Raw genomic sequence first — 27598 nt, forward strand, 5'->3', positions numbered from 1 at the left:
CAGCAAGCACTCTTCTCGACTGAACTATATCCTCAGAACAGTCACTATTAATCATTACATGTTTCTTCCCTTCCCACCAAATCTACCTTTTAAGCAGTAGTTTATCATGTGTTTTGACATGATAAATGGTACTTTTATTTTCAGATCTTAAAATATAGCTGATTAATTATTTGTATTCTTCATGTTATATCAAGAAGTACTTGTACTAAATTATTTTATTTTGCTACATTTCTGGCTATGTTTTGTTTTTGTTTTATGAGACTTGGTCTCACAAAGTAGCCCTGGTTAGCCAGACAAACAATTGTCCTGCTTTCGCCTTCCCAACATTGAGATTTCAAACATGTATGACCACACACAGCCTCCATCTACTTTTTAGTGTGCCTTTCCCAGTTAAACTTCTAATTTTTCTTAAGTTTATTATTTTTGTGCTGTCAGGTAAAGATTTAATTTTGATAGATTGACAGACACTTGTCAAACAATTATTTATCATGAACTTCATCTTCGGCCCACTCTTTGGAAATCCAAGCTGAAGTTTCATAAGTAAATGACTCTGTTTCTTAACTTTCAACTTTGTTTCACTGACTGACCTGTTCCTATATATAGTCAACTTTTATTACAGCTATAACGAATTGTCACCTATTCAGTGGCCTAAAGAATCACAAATTCATTATCTCATACTTCTGTGGTTCAGAGATCCAGCACAAGCCTTGCAGGACTAAAAGCAAAGGTGGATATAGGGCTGTGTTCCAAAACCAGCATTTACTGCCTCCCTTCCATGGCCCATGGTTTTCATCTTGCATCTTCAAAGCCAACAACGTAACATTTCTTTGGCTCTCTTTCTTCTGTCTTTCTCTTGAGTATTGTCTGCCTCCCACTCATAAAGACCACTTTGGCGACACTGGAAGCATCAGGATGAGCAAACATGATCTTACTAGTTTAAGGTTTAGCAGCTTGAGTTTCCTCATGTCCATGGTTTTGTGAATTAGGATGTGAGTATCTTTGAGGAGGCCCTTATTTCAGTTAGTACACCACTCTGGCCCCTCGTCTATGACTGTAAGCTACATTTCAGTATTTCTTACAGCAAAGATACCATATTATCCTTACTTTCAAACCTCCACCCCCAACACCCCCATGCGTGCTGTGAGGTTAGGGTTAGGGTGAGGGTTAAGATATAGCTCAGTTGCTAGGGTGCTTACCTAGCAGGCACAAGTCTCTGAGTCTGATCTCCAGTACTGAACGAGGAAGTTCTTGGCTCTTCTTCGTTATGTGTGCATGGCCCTGGAGCTTGAACCAAAGCTTTACCAGTGCTCACTAGATGAGCACTTGCCAAATGAGCTCTAAGCCTCAGCTCTCCCAACCTTTATATTTCTGAAACATATTCTCATTAAATCGCCTCACTGGCTTTAAACTTGCCCTGTGGCCAGGTAGGCCTTGGACCTGTGATCCTTCTACCTCAGCCTCCCACATAAGCTGGAAATACAAGCCTATGTCCCCAGGTCTGGCGTGGCTACTCTTTATATATTAATTTTGCTATTATTTAGTTTGTATTGGCAAACTTCTTTTTTTTTTTTTATCTGTCCTTCCTTTTTCTAAAGCTTGCTTTCCCATCTGCAAACTTTAAAACCCAATGGCATAAAAAGAAAATACCACCAGGAATCTGTTGACAACAGATGCCAGAAAGGGGCCTGAGTGAAACTCAGTGGATATGCCTGGTATACAAAAGCTACTCCCTAACCCACCTGACTCCAGTCAAATAGTCATGCTAATCTTGGGTTTAGTGGCAGTAAGGATTAACCAATAGTGAAAAAAGGAGCATGTCACTAGGCATGGTAGTGCACACCAGCAAACCCAGCACTTGAATAGCTAAGGAATGAGTACCAGGAACTTAACTGCATGGCAAATTTGAGACCAGCTAAGGCTAAATGAGACCCTGTCTCAAACAAACAAGAAGAGAGGCTGGGCATGGCAGCATATGTCTGGAGTTCTATCGCTCAGGAGGCTGAAGCAAGGAGGATCATTACAACTTCAAAGCTAGCCTGAGCTACAGAGTGAAACCCCTTTAAAATACACAGAAGAGGAGGGGAAGAGCAGTAGAGGTGTGGGTGTGAATGTATATTCATATGTAAGATGATCCCTTGAAGCCAGGGGTTTGAAACTACCCTTGTTGCTAAAATTTCTGCCCAAAGAAGACATAGCAATGCCTATCTACCCCCTCCTCCTAATGTTCCAAATACAAACTGAGACAAGATTTCTCCAAAGTTCACTCTGGGAAACCAATGAGTTCATTGGGCTTCCTTACTGAACACAGGTGAGGGGTTACTTACAGGCCTGTGGGCATTCTTTCTCGAACCAGCCTCACTTGGAAAGCCTTACCCAGCAGGGATGAGGGCTTGCCCTGAGCCACATAGTTGGAGGCCACTTTTTCTAGTCTTCCCTGGCTTCTGTGTACCCTAGGAAGTGTGCAGAGCTGCCAGTTGCTAGGAAGCAGTTGGATACTCAGGGGTGGAAGAGCTCCATTAACTGTCAATAAGCACAGCTGGGATGATCTTTTTATGGGGGTGGGCAACAGCTGAACACACCAAGAGGGCAGGTGCTTGGCCAAAAGGTCACTCAAAACACACTTGGACAAAGTGGTAAGAATTAGCTGACAAAGTCATCTTAGGCAGGGTTTATTTGGGAGAGACACCATTTATCTCGGCTAAAGGCCTGCGATGGGCTGATCACATTGTACCCACAGGAAGCAGAGAAAGAGGAAGATGAATGATGGTGTTCCACTTGCTTTCTCCTATTTCTTTTTATTCAGTCTGGGGCCTCATCTCAGGTAGAGAGTGTTACCCACACTCAGGGTGGGTCTTTCCTCCTCAAGCATGTCTGGAAACACTCTCACAGAAAAACCCAGAGGTATGTCCCCTAGATGATTCCAAATCCCATCAAGATGACAAGACCAACCATCACATGGGGGAAATATTATGTATCAGTAGTGGCTTGTGTATGCATCGAGATTACTAGGGAGGCTCGGGATGTAGCTTTGATAGAGTATTCATATAGCAGGTGTCAAGAATTTAGTTTTATTCTTAGCACAATAATTATTAAAAATATAAATTATCTGGGAAAAGAACTATCACCTAGCACCTGAAAATTTCTTCCATCTGTATGTAGATGTAAAAGCAATACCATTTTCATGTATTAGATAGCCAATAATATGTTTTGTAACTCAAGATTCTTGGCAAAGCTGTGGTGAAATGAATAAAATATTCATTCTAGCTCCTCCTTACTCCTTACACTTGCTTGGACCTGGCCTGTTATTCCGTGACTTGGGACTTTGTACTTGCTGTTCCCTCTGCTTGGGAGATTCTTTGCTAAAACAGCCATGTGGCTTAGTCTTTATAGCCAGTCTGTGATCTCAGCTCCCTGTCACCTCCTCAGTAAGGGCTCCCTGTCCTCACACACCACTTCCAAACATCACATATATACTATGTGCTTCAGTGTTCAAAATGATCCTTTATGGAGCTGGAGAGGTGACTCAGCCATGAAGAGCACTTGTGACTCTTGCAGAGGACCTGGGTTTGGTTCCTAGTAATGGCAGTTCACAACCAGCTGTAACTCCATTCCAGAAAACTCAAGCATAAACATGGCACCAAGCATGAGCATGGCAGACATACAGATATGGGGCACTCATATACAAATAAAACAAAAATAAACTTTTTTTTTTAACTTCAGGCATGGTGGTGTATGCTTTTAACCCCAACACTTGAGAGGCAGAGACAGAAGCAGCCGGATCTCTGTGAGTTCCAAGCCAGCCTGCTCTACACAGTGAGTTCCAGGCCAGCAAAGACTACATAATGTGACCCTGTCTTTAAAAAAAAAAAAAAAGTATTTTTCTTTCCTTCCACTAAGTCAGCATTCAGCTAATTTTTTTTTCTGGAAAAGGCCAGTGAGTAAATAGAGTGGGCATTGAAGGCCATATGGTCTCCTTAGCAACCCCTTTAGTTCTACACGAACAGCCATAAGCAGTCCACAAACACACATACTAACCATGTTATGACAAGAGCATTCGGACAATGAAATGTGACTTTCTTGCAATTTCCTAGTGTCACAAAAATACTATTCACTTTTTAATATTGATTGGTTGGTTGGTTGGTTGGTTGCTTGATTGATTTGAGGTGTGTGCATAAATGTGCATGTATTTACATGTACACATGGCATTCCTGTGGAGATCAGAGGACAACTTACAAGAAATGGTACACTCTTTCCAACTCAAACCATCTTTGTCAGGCTTAGCAGCAGATATTTGACCTGCCAAGCTACCTTACCGGTCCAGAAAATACTAAGCTTCTTTTGACTTTTTCAATACTTTAGAAATTTACAGGACCTTTTTAGTTCAACGTCCACACAGAAGTTGGAAGCATACCAAATGTAAGCCATTTTTCTCTTGTACTGAAGCACGAAGATCTATTTGATTCATAGCTCTGTCTCTGACACTTGGAACAGTCAGTTATGTTCCCAACCTCACAATAACTGTTGACTAAGTAAATGATTAAGTGATTAGGCTGAGTGCCAAGTTACTGAAGGAATAGAGAAATGAGTGAACAGACAACAGCACAATTCTACTCAGAGCTGCAGTTTTCCTCTGCCTGAACTTGGGCAGGGTTCTTCCAGTAAGTTTTTGAGAAATAACAGAAGACTGAGACGAAGGTTATCATTCTGCATCTTTATTCTTCCCTTTTAGCTCCAGGAGAAACCCTAACAGCTTCATATAGGAAATGAGGACTATGTTGGGCAAAACCCCTTCTAAGGACCTGGCCTCCCCCTCCTCCTCTCATGGGGTTGGCAGTAAAGTAAGGCAAACCTAGGGAGAAGGGAAGTGAACTACTGTGCCTCCTCTATTGTACCCCATCTCTGACAGCAATGCTAATAGAGACCAGCCACCTCCGTGTCCCAGGCAGGAGGGACTCAGGAAAGTGACTTGGTCTCCCTCAGATACATGCGTGTGAGCCTGGGGACAGGGTGAGGTAGGGCAGGCCAAGTCAGTGTCCAGACATAGGGTTCTGGCCTGTGGCCCAGTTGGCAAACATAAAGCCCAGACTGATGGCCATGAAGAGGACTCCAAGGATTCCAAAACACAGGGCCTGTGGGCAAGAGGAAGAAAGGTGGAGTTGGACAGGATCACTCACCAAAGCATACCAGGAATTCTCTTGAAGCCCTCCACCCTTTTCAGGGAAAGCCCATCCATTCCTGACCCTTCTCTATTCTCCCTGCCCCTCCTTGAAGTAAGCTTCTCTTCTATCTTTTCAGAACCCTCTGGAAATTAGTTCCTTCCATTACTTTTTTAAAGTGCCTCTGCCTCACTCCCCAATAGTGCTCCCTCCATCTATCTGAAGAATCTTCTTTATGTACCATCCTCCTCCCCATTTTGCAATGATGGAGTCAGAACCTAGAGATTTACTAATTCTAGCAGCTGAACCACAAGCTCAGCCCACCAATCCTTTCTACAGTGTTCCCTCTCTTTCTAGATGTTGTTTCTGTTCTGTCTACTCTAGCCCTTTCTAAAACAATCACCTTCATTCTTCCTCACCATCTACCCCTCTTCCTGAATGTTTTTTTCTTCTCCCAGCCCCATCTTGATAATGCTCCTTTCATTTCTAGCCATCGCAGAAGTGTACCTCTTTAGAATGTTACCTCTTTCCCCAGTCCTCCTTCCTGGGATGCTCACCTGGATCTTGGGCCAGGAAAATAAGGTTGCCTCCCCAGAAGGTACAATGCGTAGGTAGAAGACACTAGGAAGGATGAAGATGAGGCTGGGGGCTGAGGTAGACCCTAAAAGACAGAAAGGGAGAGCAATCAACCTAAGTTTGAAGCCAAGGCCCATATTAGATAGGACAAGGAGCTGGGGTTGATGATACTGACCAATAAACCCAAAAATATCTCGGATGGTAGGCACACAGATGACAAGAACATTGACCAGAATCAGCAGGATCAGAGCTATGGCCACATGCCGGGGCCAACTGAAGGCCTTGCTGGGGAAGAGCAGCTGCTGTAGAGCGCGGCGGATCTGCAGCCACAGAAGAACAGGACAGGCCATGATTCACCTGCTGTCCTTCTGGGCTGTTATACTGTCTCTGTCTCCATCCTGTCCAAGATCTTTGATTTCCTATCCCACTACCTATGCCTCTAACCTTTCCGACCAACTGTCTGTGCCTCTACTTTGACAATCCATGTCTCCTTCTTCTGTATGACTGTCTAGCTCAGCTTCCACCACTACTGAAATCTCTGTTTTCTCTTCTGTCCATCTCCACCTCTCCATCTATCCTTTTACCATTGCCCAGCCTTGCTTCTTTCACCTTCTGACTGCCTCTACCACCATGTCGCTCTTTTGTTTGTGATTTTTTTTTTAGATAGAATCTCTTGTATCCCAGGTTGGCCTTGAACTCAACTTGTAGTTTAAAATGACCTTGAACTCTTAATCTTCCCACTTCTACCTCCAGAGAGCTAGGATTACAGGAATGCACCACTATGTACTATTTATACAGTGCTTGGGACCTGATTCTGGGCTTCATGTATGTTAGGAAAGCATTCTGAAATCTGAGCTACTTCCCCAGTCCCATGTCTCCCTTTGTCTAACCATCTGTTTTTTTTCTCTGTTCACCAGGCCCTTTCTTGTGTGTCTGTCCCTGCTTCTTCCATTTACGATGCTCCTATATCCACTTTCTTTCCAAACATCCATGTTTCTTCCCTCTGTTCATCCATCCATATCCCCGCACTCCCCAGGCCCTCCTTGCCCCTACTCACAGGGAAAAGCACAACCGGCACAGTGAGGGTTACTGCAAGCAGCACGGCCAGACGCACACAAAGAATGAGCAGATCCTCCTGGGTGTACATTTCCAGCATCTCCGCCTTCACAGAGCCTAGGGGATGAGGAGGAGACATGAGATGCATGAACACTGGGCTCACTAGCCCAGGAATCAAGACATACATGCATGGTGCTACACTCACGATGCTACTCTCCCTTTGGAAACTGATGGGCCCAAGGTCCTGCAGGAAAAAAGCTCAGAGGCCTTTGCCATAGGCCATGCTCAGTCCCAACCACAGCTCCACCCAACCTTGGTCCCAGTCACACTCACTGTAGAAGGTGAGGTATCCAAAGGTTGCTGTGAGTCCATACATGACGAACATAGCCCCGATGGACATGTTGGCCACAGCTTGCATCCTGCGCTGGGAAGGCCTGAAGTGCATAGGTCACGGGACTGTCATCCATACCCCTGAATTTATCCCAGGGCTAAGTTCACACTCTCTAGAGTCGCCCTCCTTCTGGTCTGAAAATGTTCAGCTAATACAAAATGGCTTTCTATCTTTGTCTCCCCTGAGTGATTAACCCCTCTCTGTCCATTTATATCTCCACCCATATGACCATCTTCAACTCTTCCTCCATCTAACCATCTATGCTGCCTCTTTCTGTCTGATTATCCAAAAATCCTGATCCTGCCTCTCCTCTGCTCGGTCTCTCTTCAACCATCTGACCATCCCTCCTTCCTCAACCTCATTTCTGCAGACCACCACCTTTTCCATCTAGTCCTCTGATCTCCTTTAACCTCTGTCCATTCACATTTTGTACTGGACATTAAAAAGGTGGACCACTTCAATCCAATCAGTAAATAGTCACTTCTCTGAGTCCCTGGGTTTCATGGACACTACAAATCCTACCCTTGTCACAACCAGCCATCCTCAAGATACTGTACCAAAGCTGCAATGGAGACTGCCAGACACTATGGCTACTGTCCCCTCTAGCTGACCTATCAAATAAACCCCTCCAATCTGCTCACATGTGCCTCTCTACTCACCGGCATAGCTCTGTGTAGATGGGCAGCACCTCAGGGTGGCAGACAAAGGCAAAAGCCATAATAGGCACTGTGTAGGACATCTGGGGAATGTTCCATGATCATGGAGTTAGAAACCCTGAAGTAATGAGGATCCCCTTCTCCCCAGTCCCTTCCAAATAGGGCATGTGACACAGGCCTGGAAGCCCAATACTCCAATCAAAATCAAATGTTGGGACAGACCAGGAGGGCCCAGTGTGGTACCAGCTGCTACCTGCCTGCCTACCTACCTGGGAGTCAACTGTGAACAGCTTAGCCTCGCAGCTGCTATTAAATCCCTGGATGGGAGCTTGTTCACCCTCCACTGCTGTGTCATTGTGGCTCACCTCACAGCCAATCTGGAACTTCTTATAGATGACCTGGGTGTCCCAAGGAAAGGAAAAAGTTCACAGTGAAGGCTTTGCCTCAGCATCCAAAACTTTACCCCCACCACCATTTCATGTCCTCTCTGACTTACCGAAATGAGGAAAAACAACATGCAGGTCAGAGAGAGGCTGCTTGTGTACCCCAAGTAGCCTGCGGGAGGTGACAACAGAGCCTCAGAAGTCAAGGAACCCAGGATACCAAACACCAAAGCTTTAGTCTGTCCTTCTTCTCATAAGTTTTCGTTTCCACTGGAACCAGCTTCCCCTCTATACAAAACTCCTACTAATCTGTTAAAACCCAAATCAAACAAGCCCTCACAACCCCTCAGTGTTCCATAATCCTTAAAAAGTAGAGATTTTCTTTTCCCAGACTGGCGATGTAGCCCAGTGGTTTGGCACTCGCCTAGTCTGAGTGCAGCTCTGAGTTCAGTCTACAGGACCAAAATAAAAATAAAATAAATGGAGATTTTTCTGCCTAGTTCCTATTCTCTAACCCTGCCACCCAATGCCCCATGCAAGAAGCTTCCTTACCCAGGTGTTTCACGAGAGTCAGAGGAAAGATGATTAACATGCTGACCATGACAATGAGGAGGTTTCCCTTCAAGAACCAGTCCCTAGGTAGACAAGAGGAATCCACATCAGCTGGCTCACAAATGCCTAAGTTCCAGTTCCATGGAATCTGATTTTCACTTCTGGCCTCTGAGGGTACTGTATATATGTGGTGCACATACATACACATAAAACAAATATTTTAAGCTTAGGGCTAAGGAGAAAATTCTATTTATAAAGTGGTTGTTATGCAAACATGAAGACCTGAGTTTGGAACCTCAGCACTCATGTAATATCCCAGCACTGTGGAGGTGAAGACGGGAAAATTCTGTGGGCTTTCTTACTGGCACACTGCTACAACCTATTGGTGAGCTCTGGGTTCAGTGAGAGACCTTGACTCAAAATTTAAGGTACAGAGAGATAGAAGAGACACCTTACATCAATTTCTGCCCTTTACATACATGTACACTCATGCAAACATGCACAAAAACACGCACAGACAATACATACCCACTATGTATGTGCCTTCTATGTTCCAGACATCCACATATTCTCTTCATATTACACAGACATAACTGAATAGAATAAATTGTGATTACACACACAATGGGACTTAGTTATCATTGATATGGCATGGGACTGTTTGTTCGCTGTAAAAGCACTTGCTTAGCATGTACAAAAGCCCCAGTTTGAGTCCCACTGAGGCAGAGAAAAAAAAACTTGGATGTAACTAGTCAAATCTGGATGACCTCAGAATTAAACCAATCATTTCACAGGATACACACAGATTTAAAAAAAAAAATCCAAATTAAAACTGTCAGACAGGCACATAAAACTACCCCTGAGTTAAACTGACAAACCTACAGATGCACACCAAAGTCCATGTGACTAGAATAAGGTCTGTCCCCTAAACATACAAATCTGTATGTCAAAATAGACAGAGGCACTAGGCAAGGTGGTGCACACCTATAGTCCTAGGCTTTATGAAGGCAGGGCAAATTCCAGGCCAGCCTGGGGGGCAAAGTCCTCTCTCAAAAAAGTATACAAAAAGCCAAATGTGGTGGTGCATGCCTTTAATTCCAACACTTGGGAGGCAGATCTCTGAGTTGAAGGCTAGCCTGGGGTACATACTGAGTTCCAGGACAGCCAAGGCTATCTAGAGACACCCTATCTCAAAACAACAAAAAGATACACAGAGGGGAGTGAGGATGTGTGGGTCAGTGTCTGAGCACTTGCCTGGCATGCAAAAGGCCTTGGGTTTCATCCATATTAAAAAATTAAAAAAAAAAAAAACCAACACAAATGTGTAGAAGCAGAAACCTGTATACAAAAAAGAAAAAAAGAAAAGTACTGCTGTGTGCACAAATTAACACACCTCAAATTTCACTGTGTATGTATTTAATAAAACTGAGAGGCTGTGCCAGTAGTATGAAATTGGAATCTAGCAGTCTGAACATATCCCTGGTTGTAACCACAATTAAGAGAAATTCCACAGTCACAACCCCCTGAGCACACACACACAGCCTGAAAGGATCTGCCATACAGTAATCGCCAAAGCAAACAAGGAGATGGAGTTGACAGAGCACACATAGTTGACATGACACACAGACCACTAGAGTCAGCAATCACACATTTAGAGCTAGATAGAGTTCAACAGCCTGATGGACCCAGATGGACAGGAAAAACTGTCAGACACATATGGTTGGAATCACTCACAGCATACAGAACCCAGCTGTCATCCATCACATGCCTGACCAAAGAGAATTGGCCAGTCCAGCAGTCACTGAGGCAAAATCTACATCTACTGGATCTATACTGTCATCACACACATGCGGTCAGCATCAGCACACACCAGGCATACAGAGACAGCTTCCAGCCAGAATCAGACTGAAGAAGTCTCAAAATCAGTACGTGGTCTAACACAGTCTTATGCAGGGGATTATGCTCGTGTGTACCATTGATTTCTGTCACACAGAGATCATAGTCTCCGTTAGCTTGCAGCAGACTCCAAACACAGCACCTGGGAGTCGGGCAAGATGATTGCTAGAACTTGCAAGCAGAGTCAAGGTCAGTAGTGTGTACTCACTCCTCAGGGTCCAAGTGCAGGAAGGTGCCAATAACCAGGGGGAGTTCAGATTTGATGATGAACAGGTAACTGGACATAGCTGGTGCAAACAGAGCAGATATAAGCACGATAGCCCATCCCCAAACCCACCCTTGGAAAAGCCTACATCACTCTACCCTCTTCCCCCTACTTTACCCTCCCCAAGTCCTCACCCCCAACATTGTGCAGACAGATGATGATGGCCACAACTACTTTCCCGGCAGGTCCAAATGCTCTCTGTCCCAGCTGCTCATAACCGCGGATGCCTGGGAAAGGGGAGGCAGGAATGAATAGCCTGTGAATTTAGCAAAGCTAGGGTACATGGGAGAGTTGTAGTTCAGCTGTGACTGATAGAGGCTGCTTTGAGGGCTATGCAGTTTACAGTAGAATTTGTGAGTCCAGGAGTATCTGAGACTGGGGAGAAGTTAAAGGCTGAAGGTGAAGTGTTGGGGTTTTGGAGACAGACTATGGACTGAGACCATGAAGGGGAAAAATCCTGGGACCATGATTATTGGAAAGCAGGGACCTGAGCATTTCAGAGCTGGTTTCCAGGTTAAGAGGACCTGAAGTCTAAGGGGTGGGAGTTAGACATAGAATATGAAAGTCTTGGGGTGAGGAAGGTCTGGTGGCCAGACAGTGAGGTTGGTATTGGGAATTGGTGGTCCAGGAGCCCAGATAAAGTCTGAGATCTGGAGTTGAATATGGAATAAGGCATACAGGGTGTTGAGTGTGCAGTCTGGGATGCTGAGTTTGGGATCTGAGATCAAAGTGCTTAAAGTCAAGTCAGATCTTAGTTGCAATCAGACATCAGGGAAGTTGTCTGGGGCTCACGATCTGAGTTGAGCTCTGGATTGGAATCTAGAGTCTGAGGTCCACAGAGGATGGGATGAAATGGGGATCAAGGCTGGGAATCTCACCTATAACGCTGGCACAGGTCAGCAGGAGGTGAATCGAGTAAGAAGACAAGAGGGCGATACACAGCAGCAGGGCCCTGCAATAGGTGGCACAGCTCAGACTTGGCCCAGGCCTCCCACTTATCCCTCCACACCACTGACCAGCTCCCCCCCCCACCAAAGGCCATCTATAGACTCACAGAAAGAAGATGATTCCAGTGTGGGCCATGGCATAAGCCAGCCCCAGGATGCCACTCCCCATGATGGCGTTGCTGAGGTTGAACACTGACATGCCGAATGATGTCTTCCCCTCAGACTGTTGGCAAGGGGCAAGATCCATTGCACATAGGGAAGGGGAAATAGGACAAGAGACTAGAGCTGGAGCCAGGGAAAGACAAGAAGGTTAAGGCAATGTGGGGGGAGGGGGCACCCAGGAGGAGTGATAGGAAGCAAGAAGAAGCTGAAAAGAGAGTTGGTGGGAAGAGGGAGAGCTTAGAAAAGGGAACTAAGAGAAAGACTGGAGGAGCGCTGGGAATGTAAGGGGGTTGCTTAAGAGTATCTGGTTAGGAGGCGCAAAGGAGAATATTCAGGGAGAACAGTCATTAAGCAGGGGCAATGGGTGGGAAGGGAGAAACTAGACAACAGAGACAGCTAAAGAGCATAATATTTGGGGGGAAAAAAAGAGTATCTGGAGATGGCAGCACCTAAGGAGCCAATAGCTGGCTCAGGGAGATAGCTAGGCAGGGAGGAGAAGGAGTTGAGATTAGATAGAGGAGGTGAGACCTGCAGGTCCTATGGGCTCACTTACATCCATGAACTGGACAGGTTTCCTCCCAGAAGCAGGGCGACGAGTGAGCCGGAAGCCCTTGCGTTCCTGCCCATAGCTGGAGAGGGTAGGAAAACTGAGGATTATGAAAAGGTAACCCTGACCTCTTCCCACAAACCTGCCTCCTTGGATCCCCCACTCACTCTGAAGCACCCTCAGAGAGGGCTCCGTTCATCTTTGGATCCTGCATTTCCATCCTGCTGGGAAAGAAATAAAATAGGAAGATCAGGAGTGGGGCAAGGGACTAGAAGGTGAGGAGAGTTAGAGGAAGGGGAGAGGAGCCCCACAGAGACCAACAGATGGAAAGGCAGAGCAACTGGCCTGAGAGACAAACAGGAACAGAGAGGGATGACCGGCAAAGAATAAAATGGAGAGTTAAATACAAGCCTGAGAAAAAAAGGTAGGAGAGAGAAAGAGAGATGAAGATCAGGGGAGGAGAAATGAAGACAGCCTCTCAGAGAGAAAAGAAGGCAAGGAGAGATAAATAGAGGGAGGGAGAAACACAGAAAGATACAGAAAGACCCACCCCACAGCACATGAAATGGGCATTTGGCGTGGGAAGTAGATTTTCCTCCCACAGGGCAGACTCCTGTCTCCCACGAGGTGTGCCCTTTTCTGTCCTCTTTCTGTCCCTATCTCCCGCCCCCACCTCCCTCCCGCTGGCTCTTAGCAGGGACACGTGTCACCTGTCTGCCCCACCCCTCCTAGCACCGCCCTGCCCCCAGCTTAGAGACCCCAGCCCCAACTGCTTTTACTACAGTTCTGAAGATCTCTGCCAGAGACAGAAGCTAACTGAAGTGCCCCTCTTCCTGGGGCAGAACTGACCCCGTATGTGAGAGAGTAAAATAACTAAGTGGTGAAGCGCTTTCAATCCTCAGGAAAAAAAAAAAAAAAAAAAGACCCAGGGACTCCCCATTAAATTTCCCTTCTACGTTCTAGAGGAATTTTCTAGGACCCCTAGCAATTCTTAAACGCTCCTCTCTAGTAAGAAATAGTTTAGGAGACACTTCCAGACTTGAAAGGTTTTCTGGGCTTGGGGTGCCTCAGAAACCCCTGTGAGTTTGAACATTTTCTCTTCCTGATAATGAGCTGCCAACAAGTCCCCCTCCCGGATTTTCATTTGTTCATCACAGTGAGAGTCTTTGAAACCCCTATCCAAACCTGAAAACTCTGTCTTTTTTAATTAGCAAATTGTACAAAATAGTGGGTTTCATTATAACATTTCATATATGTATGAAATATGCTTTGATGGTTTTCATTCCCCTATTACCATATCCTGCTCTGCTTCCAACTGTTTTCCTTCCTCTACCTCCAAGCCCTCCTTCGGCTTTCATGTATTATCTCTACTGTTTTCCTTTTTACTTTAATTATTATTGTTACATGTATACATACATATATAAATACAACCTGCTGAGTCTATTTAGTGTTGCTTGAATGTATAAGTTTTTAGGCTGGGCCACCGGTACTGGGTAACCAATTAGGATGACCTTGAACAAGACTGATTCTCCCTATTTCAGCAGTTATTAACTGCCTATAGCAATTATGACTGCATTTACAAGGAGGGACCTTTTGAGATTTTCCTCATCCATGTCCATTGATGTCATGGTCCAGGGCTTGCATAGGCAACTATACTGTTGAGATTGTATGAGTATAGCTACCTTGTCCTACATAGTCTCTCAGATGATGCTCTGATCCTCCTATTCTTACAACCTTTCTAACCTCTCTTCTATGATGTTCTCCAAGCCTTAGATACAGAGGTTGTGTTGTATGTGTAGCAAATGAGAATGGGCATAACCATGGTCAGTTAGCTGTTCTTTGCATTTTTACCAGTTATGGATTTTTATAATGGTCTCCATCTGCTGGGGAGAGGGGGAAAAGCTTCTTTGTTGATGGATGAGAGTTATACTTATCTGTGGGTATAAGGGTATAAGGGTAACTAGGTTCCATGACCTTCCTTGCCCTGAGTGAGTTGACTAGATTTACAGTGCCAGGCAAGAATTTTCTCCTGTTGATTGGGTCTTAAGTTGTTGATTACCCCCAAAATACAAGTGCCACTTTTGCACCTTTGGGGACATCTCTTTGTGCTGCTCATTGTATTTCACAGTCAGCACAAATGGGTAAGACTACTAATTGCCCCCACTGCCCCAGGAAGCTTGCGAAGCACCTTGTGGTACTCTAAGAGCTAGTCCTCACAGAGGAGGCTTCCAGTCTGGCTCATTTCCTCCAAGTCCTGTGTCCAATGTGTGTGGTGTCTTCAGCAGTGGGAACCTATCTTCAAATTCTGGGAGACAACCAAGGACGATGGCAATGAGCCTATATTTATGTTTGGGGAATCTCTTAACCTTCTCTGACCAATGACTTGCAAGGAGGCTTTTCGTGTCTAGAACTGAAAAATTTTTTAGATAGGCTATGGCCCTTCCAAGAAGCCTTATCACCCCTAATGGTGTAAATTCATTTAAATATGTGTGTATATACATGTGTGTATATGTGTGTATACATGTAACATATGTATATCACATGTAACTTTAGGTAAACATAAGCTAATAATCCCCTGTGGTTCTTTCAAACATATTTAGTGTTATTCATCGTTCACCTCTACCTCTTTGTCTGTATTGCCCTCCTCCACAATTAAAGATACCCCCTTTTCCCATTTCTCACCTTATAGCACCTATGACTTGCTATTTCCCTCTCTAGAGCTCTTCATCCCCCTTTCATTCCCCTGCTGGTCCCCTCTTTCTTTATTTCTTTCTTTCTTTCTTTCTTTCTTTCTTTCTTTCTTTCTTTCTTTCTTTCTTTCTTTCTTTCTTTCTTTCTTTCTTTCTTTCTTTCTTTCTTTCTTGGTTTATTTGGTTACACTAGGTTGTATACTCATATCCAGATATTCAGAACTAGAAACCACAAAAAAAGAACATGTGAAGTATGTCTTTTGGGGTCTGGGTTACCTCACTTTGTATAGTTTTCTTTATTATCATACATTTATATGCAAATTTAATGATTTCACTTTTCTTTGCAGCTAAATAGTATTCCATTATGTATATTTACCACATTTTCATTAATCCATTCATCAGCTGAAGGACAGTTAGGTTGTTTCTGTTTCTAGCTAACAAATAGGACTGCAATGAATAGTGAATAGAGTTGCAATGAACAATAACTTGAGTGAAAAAGGCCATAGAATGGGTGAGGGTCTTTGCCAGCTTTATAAGAGCAAGATGAACATGAGTAAGATACTGAATCCTTCAGATATGCCAAGGAGTGGTAAAGGTAGATAACATGATTTATTTATTTATTTTTAGCTCTTTGAGAATTCAAAGATTCTGATTTCCACCAATCCCACCAGCACTGAATAAAGGAGTATGATCTCTTATCGCATATCCTCTCCAGTATTTGTTGCCGGTTCTCTTTTTGTTTTGTTTTAATTAATTAATTAATTAATTATATTTATTACAAATTATTCACTTTGTATTCCAGCTGTAGCCCCCTCCCTCATCCCCTCCCAATCCCACCCTTCCTTCCTTTTCTCCTCCCATGCCCCTCCTTCAGTCCACTAATAGAGGTCCTCTTTCCCTTCCCTCTGACCCTAGCCTATCAGGTCTCTTCAGGACTGTCTGCATTGTCTTCCACTGTGGCCTGGTAAGACTGTCTCCCCAGGGGGAGGTGAACAAAGAGCCAGCCAATGAGTTCATGTCAGAGACAGTCCCTGTTCCCTTTATTAGACAGTCCCTGTTCCCTCTTGGACACTGAGCTGCCATGGGCTACATCTGTGCAGGGGTTCTAGGTTATCTCCATGAATGGTCCTTGTTTGGAGTATCAGTCTCAGAAAATAACCCTATTTTGATTCTGTTGCTCTCCTTGTGGAGCTCCTGTCCCCTCCAGGTCTTTCTGTCTCCCCCTTCTTTCATAAAATTCCCTGCACTCTGCCCAAAGTTTGGCTATGAGTCTAAGCATCTGCTTTAATACCCTGCTGGGTAGAGTCTTTCAGAGTCCTTCCTATGCTGTTCCCTGTTTTCTCCCTCTTCCAATTTCTGTCGCATTTCCCTTTCTGAATGAGGATTGATCATCTTACCCAGAGTCCTCCTTCTTGCTTAGCTTCCTTAGGTGTACGGATTTTAGTTTGTTTATCCTATATTATATGTCTAATATCCACTTATAAGTGAGTATATACCATGTGTGTCTTTCTGCTTCTAGGATACCTCACTTAGGGTGATCTTTTTTAGTTCCCACCATCTGCCTGCAAATTTCATGATTTCCTTGTTTTTGATTGCTGAGTAGTATTCCATTGTGCAGATGTACCACAATTTCTGTATCCATTCTTCAGTTGATGGACATCAGGGTTGTTTGCAGGTTCTGGCTATTACAAATAAAGCTGCTATGAACATGGTTGAGCACATGTCCTTGTTGTATACTTGAGCATTGTTTGGATGCCTAGAAGTGGTATAGCTGGATCTTGAAGTAGCACTATTCCTAATTGTCTGAGAAAGTGCCAGATTGATTTCCAAAGTGGTTGTACAAGTTTACACTCCCACTAGCAATGGAGGAAGGTTCCCCTTTCTCCACATCCTCTGCTGCATGTGTTGTCACTTATGGACACCTGATTTTTAACAAAGATGCCAAAACCATACAATGGAAAAAAGATAGCATCTTCAATAAATGGTGCTGGTCAAACTGGGTGTCTACCTGTAGAAAAATGGAAATAGATCCATATTTATCACCCTGCACAAAACTAAAGTCCAGGTGGATCAAAGACCTCAACATAACCAGACACTCTAAACCTGTTAGAAAAAAAAGTGGGGAAGAGCCTTGAACTCATTGGTACAGGAGACAACTTCCTGAACAGAACACCAATAGCACAGGCTCTACGATCAACAATCAATAAATGGGACCTCATTTATAAGCAAAAGAAACTGTCATCAGAACAAAATGACAGCCTACAGATTGGGAAAGGATCTTCACCAACCCTATATCTGACAGAGGGCTAAGTTCCAGAATATATAAAGAACTCAAGAAGTTAAACAGCAACAAATCAAGTAATCCAATTTAAAAATGGGGTACAGAGCTAAACAAAGAATTCTCAATAGAAGAATATCGAATGGCAGAGAAACACTTAAAGAAATGTTCAATGTTCTTAGTCATCAGGGAAATGTAAATCAAAACAACCCTGAGATTTCACTTTACACCCATCAAAATGGCTAAGATCAAAAACTCAAGTGACAACACATGGTGCTTTTCTTGAAAGCCATTCTGACTGGATTATGAAATCTCAGAATAGACTTAATTTGCATTTCCCTAATTGCTAAAATGTTAAACACTTTTTGAGATACTTCTTAGCCGTTTTTAATTTTTTTTTCTTTTGAGAAGTCTCTGATCCATACACCTTCCCTTTTTAATTTTGAGACAAGGTCCTGGCTAATGAGAACTTGCTATGTAGACCAGGCTGGCCTTGAACTCACAGAAATCTGTCTATGTCTGTTTCTCAAGTGCTGAAATTAAAGGCCACCAAGACTAGCTTTTCTTAAATTGGGTCATTTGTTTTCTTGGCTGTTTTTGTTTGTTTGTTTGTTTTATTTCTGTGTATATTCTGAATATTAATCCTCTATCAGATGTATAGCTGGCAAAGATGCTTTCCTATTTTGTGGAGTCCCTCTACACTCAATTTTTTCCTTTTATGTATAGAAGCTTTTTAGTTTTATGAGTCCCACTTGTCAATTGTTGGCATTAATTCCTTGGTAAATGGAGTCTTATTCAGAAAGTCCTTTCCTACACCTAGACCTTATAGCATATTGCCTATGTTTTCTTCTTGCTGTTTCAGTGTTTCACATTTAGATCTTTGCTCCATTTGGGGTTAATTTTTCTGCAGAGTGACAAATATAGATCTGACTTCATTCTTCTACATGTGGGCCTATAGTTTTCCAAGCACCATTTGTTGGAGATGTTATCTTTTCAAATATCAAATGGCTATAGTTAATGTGCACTCATGTTCTACTTTGTTTCCTCGGTCTATGTGTCTGCTTTTGTGCCAATACCGTGCCGTTTTATTACTATAGATTTTAATTGTCTTTCTGTTGTTGTAACAAAAATACCATGACCAAAAGCAACTTGGAGATGAAAAGGTTTATTTAATATTAATTAGAATGTTCAGATCCACAGTCCCTCATGAAGAGACATCAGGGCAGAAACTCAAGGCAGGAACCTGGAGGTAGGAACTGAAGTAGTCCATAGAGAAATGTTGCTTACTGGTTTGCTCCGTGTGCTTGCTCAGCTTGTTTCTTTTTTGTTTGTTTGTTTGTTTTTGTTTTGTTGTTGTTTTCGAGACAAGGTTTCTTTGTGTACCCTTGGTGCTTCTTTGCCTCCCTGAATGCTGGGATTACAGTCGTGTGCCACCACACCCAGGTGAGAATAGATTTTAAAGTACTTCCTTATAATATTCTGAATTTAAAAGTGCCTTTTTGGGTCTGCAGTGGGCCATTACTAGGTGTAACCCGTGAGCACTCAGTTAAAGAATGTTAGGTGGCTATGCGCAGTGGGGAGGCAGAAGCAGGCAGATCTCTGTGAGTTCGTGTGCCAGCCTGGTGTACACAGTGAGTGTCAGGCCAGCCACAGCTACATAGTGAGACAAACAAACCTATAATGAGATGAACCAGCATCTTCAATCTGTCACCTGAGGAAGGTGGATAAAGCTTGGGAATAACTTATGTTTCTTTTAGAATCCAGTAGATACATTATGTAAAAACAAAACAAAAAACCTGCCCCCCCCCAAAAAAAAAAAGAAATCAACAAGTGGAGGGAATTTACCATAAAAAGGATCTATAACAAACTTATTAAAACTACCTATAATCAGCCAGAGGTGGTGGTGCCCAGGACACAAAGAAACCCTGTCTGTGAAAAACAGCAACAACAGAAACTATCTGTACCCTATGTTGCCTTTTCATGGACATCTGGTATTATTCCCACTGTAGCCTGATACAAAAAAAAAAAAAAAAATGCCATGTGAAGATCACATGGTATTAAGAGACACACAGAAAACATTATGTAGGAACAGAGCCAGAGAGTCAAGGGAGGAATACTTGGATGGACAAGACTAAGTGGTACCCATTAGAGACGGAGTGTTTGTTTGGTAAACCAAGTAAGTTTAGATCAGGGAAAGAGCAGACTCACATCTTTGTGTGCCTCAGTTTACCTTCACAAAGAGCTCTGCACAGTGACCAGTGCACAGAGGTCCAGAATATTTCATAAGCTTATCAGAGAGAAGGAAAAGATGAGCAGAAGTCCTGGAAAGAGCAAGAGTCAGGAAAGGTGGGAGCTAGAAACCCAGGAGTAAGATAAAGAGCTCAGTAAAGGAAAGGGGCCATTAAGACCCTAGCAGCAGAACCAATGTGCAGAGCATCAGCAGGACCCTGACAGTAGGGAAAAGTCCAGAGGAGTCACCAGAATGCTGATGTGAGAGCAAAGCTGGGAGAGACCACCAAAACTCCAACACAATATAAAGTTGATGAGAGAAAAGAATATGAGGGTGGGAAGAGACACAGATGGGCATGAACTGAGCAACCTAAGGATGGAGAGGTCAAATGGGCAAGTTAATGACAGAGCAGGCACCAGGTGAAGGAGTGTCTTTAGGACTTGAGGTTTTTCTCTTGTTTTTTAGAGGTAGTTGTAGAAAAGATATCACAGAGTGCAGGTAGTTTTAATAGGACTGTTATAGATTTCTTAAAATCTAATCCCTTTAAATAGATTTTGAGCTTTGGTCACACAAAAAAAGTTGTCACAGGGGCTGGAAAGATGGTGCAACAGATAAGAGCAGTGGCTGCTCTTCCAAAGGACCCATGTTGAATTCCTGGCAAAATACCCACACCGAAGCAAAAACAAATACAGGAAGGTACTAGATTGACTATTTAAAAGGCTAAGGTGCTGGGTGTTGGTGACATAAGCCTTTAATCCCAGCACTTTGGAGGCAGAAGCAGGCAGATTTCTGTGAGTTCGAAAGCAGCCTTGTGTACAGAGACAGTTCCATGACAGAGAGGGCTACACAGAGAAACCCTGTCTCTGGAAAAAAAAAAAAAAAAAAACAAACTAAGATAGTCTAAGATAACTTTGGGTTTGTACTTATAACATTTCAATTATTTATACTTATGGTTGAAGTTTTAACAACACAAGTAACTGCTCATTGAAATTGACATTTTAACATAGATGTAACATAGAAGTACTATATTACTATAAAGTAATAAAATATAGTATATTTTAAAAACACAAAGATAGCAGATGAAGGAAACAGATATTCTACTGTAAAAGGGTCCAAAATAAAATAAGGAATTGGAGAAAACAAAGTTGTACTAGAAGGAACTACAATTATCTTTACTCATAAAGTTAGCAGACTTAAGGTTAGTCATTTGTATCACTGAGGAATAACCCAGTAAAAATTTAAAGATCTAAGATTTAAGAGGTATAAAAAGTACAATTCTTTCCCATAGCTAAATCTGCAGGACTGAAGATCATAGGCACAATGAAATTTTGCATAATGGACATAATTTATATAAATTGAAGGATTTTTTTGTTTCTTGTTTTTTGTTTGGTTGGTTGGTTTGGTTTTGGTTTTTTAAGACAGTGTTTCTCTGTGAAACCTTGGCTGTCCTTGACTTGCTTTGCAGTCTAGGCTGGCTTCGAACTCACAGAGATATAGCTGCCTCTGTCTCCCTGAGTACTGGGATTACAGGTGTATAGCACAGCACTTAGCTTTAATCACAGGTTTGTAAATTCTCATTTAACAAAACAATAAAAGAAAATGCTTGCTTTTTTTAAATGCTTGTTTTTTAATCAGATGAATTTATTTTATTTTATGTGGGGCTTATTTAATTGCATGTATGTATATGTACCATATGTGTACTTGGTACCCACAGAGGAAGGAAGAGAGCATGGAATCTCAGTAGAACTGGAGTTATAGGTGGTTGTAAGCCACTACATAGGTGCTGGAAAGCAAAACTTGGGTCCTTTGCAAGAGCAGCAAATGCTCCCCACTACTGAGCCTAATCTCCAGCCCCTAAAATCTCTGCTTTTACAAGACAGTTTTTGTAAACGCTACTAAGCTTTGATAAGCGTTAGTAAGAGCAAATCAATACTGAAGAGACCCTTGTAAACAGGGAGCCCAGCTTCACTTTTATTTACATATACCAGAATTTAGATCTTAGGAGTTAAAATAAACTAGAACTATATTATATCCATCCTTTGTAAATTTTATAGAAAAGCTTCTTATGGGGGTGGGAGAGAGGACTCAGTAGTTGAGAGCATTTGACTGCTCTTCCAGAGGTCCTGAGTTCAATTACCAGAAACCACATGGTGGCTCACAACTATCTGTAACAGGATCTCTTCTGTTGTTTATGAAGACAGAGCACTCATATTTTTATTTATATATATATATATATATTACATGAATAAATAAATATTTTTTAAAAATCCTTTTGTGTAAAAACATTTTCCTTTCAGTCGGACATGGTGGCACCCACCTGTAATCCCAGCACTTGGGAGACAGAGGTAGGCGGATCTCTGTGAGTTCGAGGCCAGCTTGGTTTACAAAGTGAGTCCAGGATAGTGAAGGCTAAACGGAGAAACCCTGTCTCAAAAAATAAAAAATAAAAAATCCTTTAACATTTTTTATCAACTATACACTTTATCTTTTGTAGCTGTTTTAAAACCAATTATGTTTCATATTTATATTTGGAGAACCTAATTCAGTTCCCAGCATCCGAATAGCAGCTAAATTTTTCTGTAATTCTAGTTCCAAAGGAGCCATTGCTCTCTTCTCTTCTCGCCTCCATGGCAATGTACCCATGTAGTATGCAGACACACACGCAGGCAAAGTGCCCATACACATAAAATAAGTTTTATTTGAGACACAGAAAACGCATACACTGTATCTCAAATATTTAATAGTACAAGAAGATATAATAATCTTTTTAAATATACCGAATAGGAAAATTGTATAAGCAGTTTTTAAAAACTAAAAATATATCCATTCATATACATCCATACACATTTACACACATTTAAAAAAAAAGGTTTATTCATTTTATGTGTTGGTTTGCTGGCATGTATATTTTCACCACAGGCATGCTTGGTGCTTGTGGAGGCCTGAAGAAGTCATCAGATTTTTTTAGTACTGGAGTTACAAACAGTTGTGAGCCACTATATGGGAGCTAGGAACTGAACCCAGGTCCTCTGAAAGAGGAGCAATCTAATTGCTGAGTCCATATTTCCAGCACCATATGCACACCTCTTTTTTAAGATTTATTTTTATTTTTAAGTGCACACACACAGGTGACCATGGAGGCTAGAGATGTTGGATCCCCTGAAGCTGCATTTAATAGTTATAGATGGCTGTGAGCCACCTGATGTGGTTGCTGAGGACCACATTAAGGTCCTCTGAAAGAACTGTGGGTGCTCTTAACCACTAAACTATCTCTCCAGCCCCACCTCCCATTCGAGCACATCTTAAAACAAAATGTATAGCACTCTATAATCTTAACAGTGGCCACTGGTTTTATGAAATATAAAGATAATTTACATACATGTGATACAGAATATTTATGAACATAAATGGCAAACACATTCAAAAATGATAACACTAAAATAACATGATAGTCGGGTATGGTGACACACACCTTTAATCCCTAGCACTCGGGAGGCAGAGGCACTCGGATCTCTGAGTTTGAGGCCAGCCTGGTCTACAGAATGAGTTCCAGGACAGCCAGGGCTGTTACAAAGAGAAAACCTGTCTGGAAAAAACAAAAATAAAAATAAAAGTAAAATAAAATAACATTATCACAATTTAATCACTGAAGGGCAAGAATAGCATGAAACTTTTATATATCAGCAGACTGTGGGCCTTTGGGAAATGGGGGTACAGATGGGAGTTAATTTCAGCAGTTTAATCCACGCCCCCTACTAGAGTTCCTTATCTATAGCAGCTTGGCTAAGAGATGTTTCATAGGCTAGGGTGGGGCAGGAAGCTAGGGGACAGTCAGAAAAAAGTTTGACTGATCACAATTCTGCAGGCTATAGAAGCTGTATGGAAGTCTGCAGATGGAACTATTTTAGGTTTTGTTTTGTTTTGTTTTGTTTTGTTTTCAAAACAACAAAGTGCCCATTGATGGCTCAGCAGGTAAAGACACTTGTTGCCCCACCTGATGACCTAAGTTCTATCCCTGGGATCCACATAATGTAAGGAGAGAACTGACTCCTGCAAGTTATCTGCTGACCTCCAACCATATGGTGTAGTGTGCGGGCCCCGCCACCACACTAAATAAATAAGTAAAAAGTGTAATAGCATGTATCAAATGTAATTTAAAAATGTAAGTCAGAAGCTTGGCAATGACAGGTGCCTCCAGGTGCTCCCAATGGCAGCCAGGTAGGTGAAGATAGATTTGCCGTTTTAGACAAGCCGATCATTTGATGCTTGCTTTGATCCAGACATCCGGCTAGAAAAGCACAGGTGTAGGCATGGTGGATTTCTCACTGAACCATCCCTGCAGGCAGGTGTGGGTGAGGTGCCCACATGGAGATGAATGGCCCATTCCAATTTTAGACAAGACAGAAAACAAAACAACAACAACAACACAAAATGTGAGTGGGAAGCAGACAGAAATGGGGAGATTTGGCAGAGAAACTCTCAAGGGAGGGGTGGGTAGCGGCCATAGGCTACCACCCATATCAGAGTAGGGGAAGCAGAGAGGGCTAAAAGAGAGCCTTGCCTGAGTCTTGTTATCTGATTAGAGCAGGAGTTTGATTAAGAAGTAGGTTTTGCTAGGGAGTTGTCCCTCAGTCAGGACAAAAGAGGATTCTCTGGAGAATCTTTAGTAACGGGTTTTGGAATGCAGCATACAACTCATAGAAAAGGGGGGTTTTGTGGCAAGAGAAAACATGAGCATCACAAATTAGGAGCGGGGGCAGACCTAGGAGAATCACTGAACCTGAAACGCAGAACAGGAGGAGCACAGAGAAGGGCAGAAGCTGAGAAAGATAAAGGCTTGAATGCTGAAAGCCTCAGCCAGGATTTCATTGCATTGCTCCTTGCATTTGATAGTCAAAACTTGTTGCTGTTTTGCCAGTGGTAGCCATTATTGGAAGGATACGATGGCCAGGTTGGGTTACAGAAGAAAAATTTTAAGATGTGCCAAAAGGTCTCCAGACAGAGGATTTCTTGCCCAAGGCTGCAAAGAAGGATGAAAAAGGGGGGGTCTTTCCTGACAGAAATAGGTGTCCCTCAACCAATGATTGTTCAGTAAGAGGACCTGTCTAGAGGAAAGAGGATCTCCACTGAACTCCTCAAAGAGGACCAAGAGTTCTGTCTGGGAAAAAGCTCTCCAAAAGCTTCTAGGGCTTTTGAAAAAATCTGCCTGGAAGACAGAAAAAATGGGGGTGGAGTCCACTGAAAGGAAAGAAATCTCAAAACTCATCTAAGGCCCCGTCTACTGGTGAGGATGGCAACAGAGAGATGGTCCCTGGAGAAAGGGAAAAAGAATTTGGGGGATTAAGAGGGGCCCTGTTGGAGAGTTTACACATACTGACTCCCCATATGGCCACCAAATGAACGTCCAGTGAGAAAGCAAAACAGATGACAGAACAAATGACCAAAAGGTGTTGCAGACTTTTATCTGGAGGGGAAAACCCTAAGAGGGGGTCTCTGTTACAATTAGAGCCTGCTGTTCCCTTATAAGCTGAATTAGCTGAATTAGCTGAATTGGAGAAGAGGGTGGGAGAGGAAGGTTAAAAGGTTTCCATTTGGGGCCTGCAGTTGACCATTGCTAGGGGTAACGATTGAGTAGTCAGTTAAAGGATGTTAGGTGATCCATAACATCTGTTCTGGATGGCCGTTACTAGGGATCCCTGGGACAAGGCAGTGGAGAATCTAGAGAAACAAGTTAGTTTACTTAGGGAAGCAAATTATCTTAGTTACTCAGAGCTCAACCAAAATGGAGTTTTACGAAATGGTGTGGCCCTAACAAACATCCTGAATCCCCCTCCCCAGCCTCCCTCGAGGCTCCCATCACATCTAAATTCAGTCCCTGTGAGTAAGGCACCAAAGACATCTTCCTTTCATTAAAATACACTTAAAAGCCCTGATCCATCCCCGTAGTTTCGAAAACCACCATCTCAATGGCTTACCCTCCTCCCTCACCTTCCTATTTCTCTCAACTCCTATTGCTGAAACAACTCAGACTTGGCCTCTGGGACCCCAATGTTAGCATAGATCCCATTAGGGTGACTCTGCCTCTGCCTTGTCTCATACCAAGCTGCTTTCCAAGTGCATGTCCCACAGCCAGTCAGCTTTGCTATTATGCCAGATGATGGTGTTTTGTTTTTGTTTTTGTTTTTTTTATCAGCTGATTGGCTTGGTGTTTCTGTTGTTTTGTTTTGTTTGGGAGAGAGGAAATAACTGCTAATTTTAATTGAGTTTCATCTCTTTGAACCCTAGGTGGAGACAAGGGGGAAGAGTATCACATTTGAATCCATGTGGAAGAAAAGGAAGGTGTGTGTGTGTGTGTGAGTGAGTGTGTGTGTGTGTGTGTGTTAGGGTGCACCGAATGGATAGACTGAATGATTGAAGGAACAGAACCACATCCACAGACAGGGAAGGGCAGAAAAGGGGAACAGACTCAGCAGAAGATGAAGCACAAAGGGACAAAAACAGAAAGAGTCTCAGACAAGAGATACAGCACTTGCCTGCACTGGCAAATGGTGGGATCTAGAAAAGATAATCCTGAGTGAGGTATCCCAGAAGCAGAAAGACATACATGGTATATACTCATAAGATGATATTTGACATATCATATAGGATAAACATAATAAAATCTGTAAACCTAAAGAAGCTAAGCAAGAAGGAGGACCCTGAGTAAGATGATCAGTCCTCACTCAGAAAGGCAAATGGGACAGACATCAGAAGAGGGAGAAAACAGGAACAGGACAAGAGCCCACCACAGAGGGACTCTGAAAGACTCTACCCAGCACGGTATTAAAGCAGATGCTGAGACTCATAACCAAACTTTGGGCAGAGTGCAGGACATCTTATGAAAGAAGGGGGAGATAGTAAGACCTGGAGAGGACAGGAGCTCCACAAGGAGAGCAACAGAACCAAAAAAATCTGGGCACAGGGGTCTTTTCTGAGACTGGTACTCCAACCCAGGACCATTCATGGATATAACCTAGATTCATGAATATAACCTGCTCAGATGTAGCCTAGGCAGCTCAGTATCCAAGCTGATTCCCTAGTAAAGGGAACAGGGACTGTCTCTGACATGAACTCAATGGCTGGCTCTTTGATCACCTCCCCCTGAGGGGGGAACAGTCTTGCCAGGCCACAGAGGAGGACAGTGCAGCCAGTCCTGATGAGTCCTGATAAGCTTGGTCAAATGGAATGGGAGGACGACCTTTCCTATCAAGTGGACTTGGAGAGAGGCATGGGAAAAGATGAGGGAGGGAGAGTGGGATTGGGAGGGAATGAAAGAGGGGGCTACAGCTGGGATACAAAATGAATAAACTGTAAATAATATAAATAAATAAAAATTTAATTTAAAAAAAAATGAGATACAGCACAAGGACAGAAAGTCTTGGATCAAAAAAAAAAATGAAAAAACAGGGGAAAAGGGAGGGGCTTTAGGAGGGGCTGTTAATGGAAGAAAATGCTCTAGGAGGTAAATTCAGACAGGTGGGTGGAAATGGGCTCACGCGGTAACCAGGAGGAATGCCAAAGGCAATCAATGTCAGTAGCAGAAAATAGGCTATTAGACAGGTATATACAGATAAATGCATCCCAAACAGGTTTGGATCAGACCTCTCAGAAACAAAGGGGCAGAGGTAATTATAGTGGCTGGATAAGCCTTAGAACAAAAATGCACTTAGATACAGCCAAGCCATTGGAGGCTGGGGCCAATCTAAAACAACCTAGTCCAAACGGAACCCTACACACTTGGTCCCGCAGATTGGGGGGGGAACATTTGTAATGA

The 27598-nt window shown here is 43.0% G+C and overlaps 1 protein-coding gene across 1 annotated transcript; it reads right to left on the reverse strand.

The window, feature by feature from the left end:
- Positions 1-4696: 4696 nt before the first annotated feature.
- Positions 4697-13244, reverse strand: Slc38a5 (solute carrier family 38 member 5). Its single transcript, XM_021663323.2, has 16 exons — positions 13138-13244; positions 12755-12808; positions 12594-12669; positions 11986-12101; positions 11810-11883; positions 11066-11158; positions 10875-10953; positions 8771-8853; positions 8332-8390; positions 8105-8233; positions 7839-7918; positions 7122-7222; positions 6790-6905; positions 5908-6052; positions 5714-5817; positions 4697-5129 (listed from the first exon to the last, which is right to left on the reverse strand). Exons 1-16 carry the CDS (start codon positions 13158-13160, stop codon positions 5028-5030), a joined length of 1434 nt encoding a protein of 477 aa, XP_021518998.1. The 5' UTR covers positions 13161-13244; the 3' UTR covers positions 4697-5027.
- Positions 13245-27598: the final 14354 nt, after the last annotated feature.

Source organism: Meriones unguiculatus, chromosome X (genome assembly GCF_030254825.1).
Source record: "Meriones unguiculatus strain TT.TT164.6M chromosome X, Bangor_MerUng_6.1, whole genome shotgun sequence".
NCBI classification, from domain to species: Eukaryota; Metazoa; Chordata; class Mammalia; order Rodentia; family Muridae; genus Meriones; species Meriones unguiculatus.

What these genes read in the sequence shown, in the direction of transcription:
- Slc38a5 (XM_021663323.2), bottom strand. Translation starts at nt 13,160, where the DNA reads ATGCCCATTTCATGTGCTGTGGG. An exon ending in ACTGGAATCATCTTCTTTCT is followed by an intron (nt 11,884 to 11,985) that starts GTGAGTCTATAG and finishes CACCTATTGCAG; the next exon opens with GGCCCTGCTGCTGTGTATCG. An exon ending in GACTCTCGTGAAACACCTGG is followed by an intron (nt 8,391 to 8,770) that starts GTAAGGAAGCTT and finishes CACCTCCCGCAG; the next exon opens with GCTACTTGGGGTACACAAGC.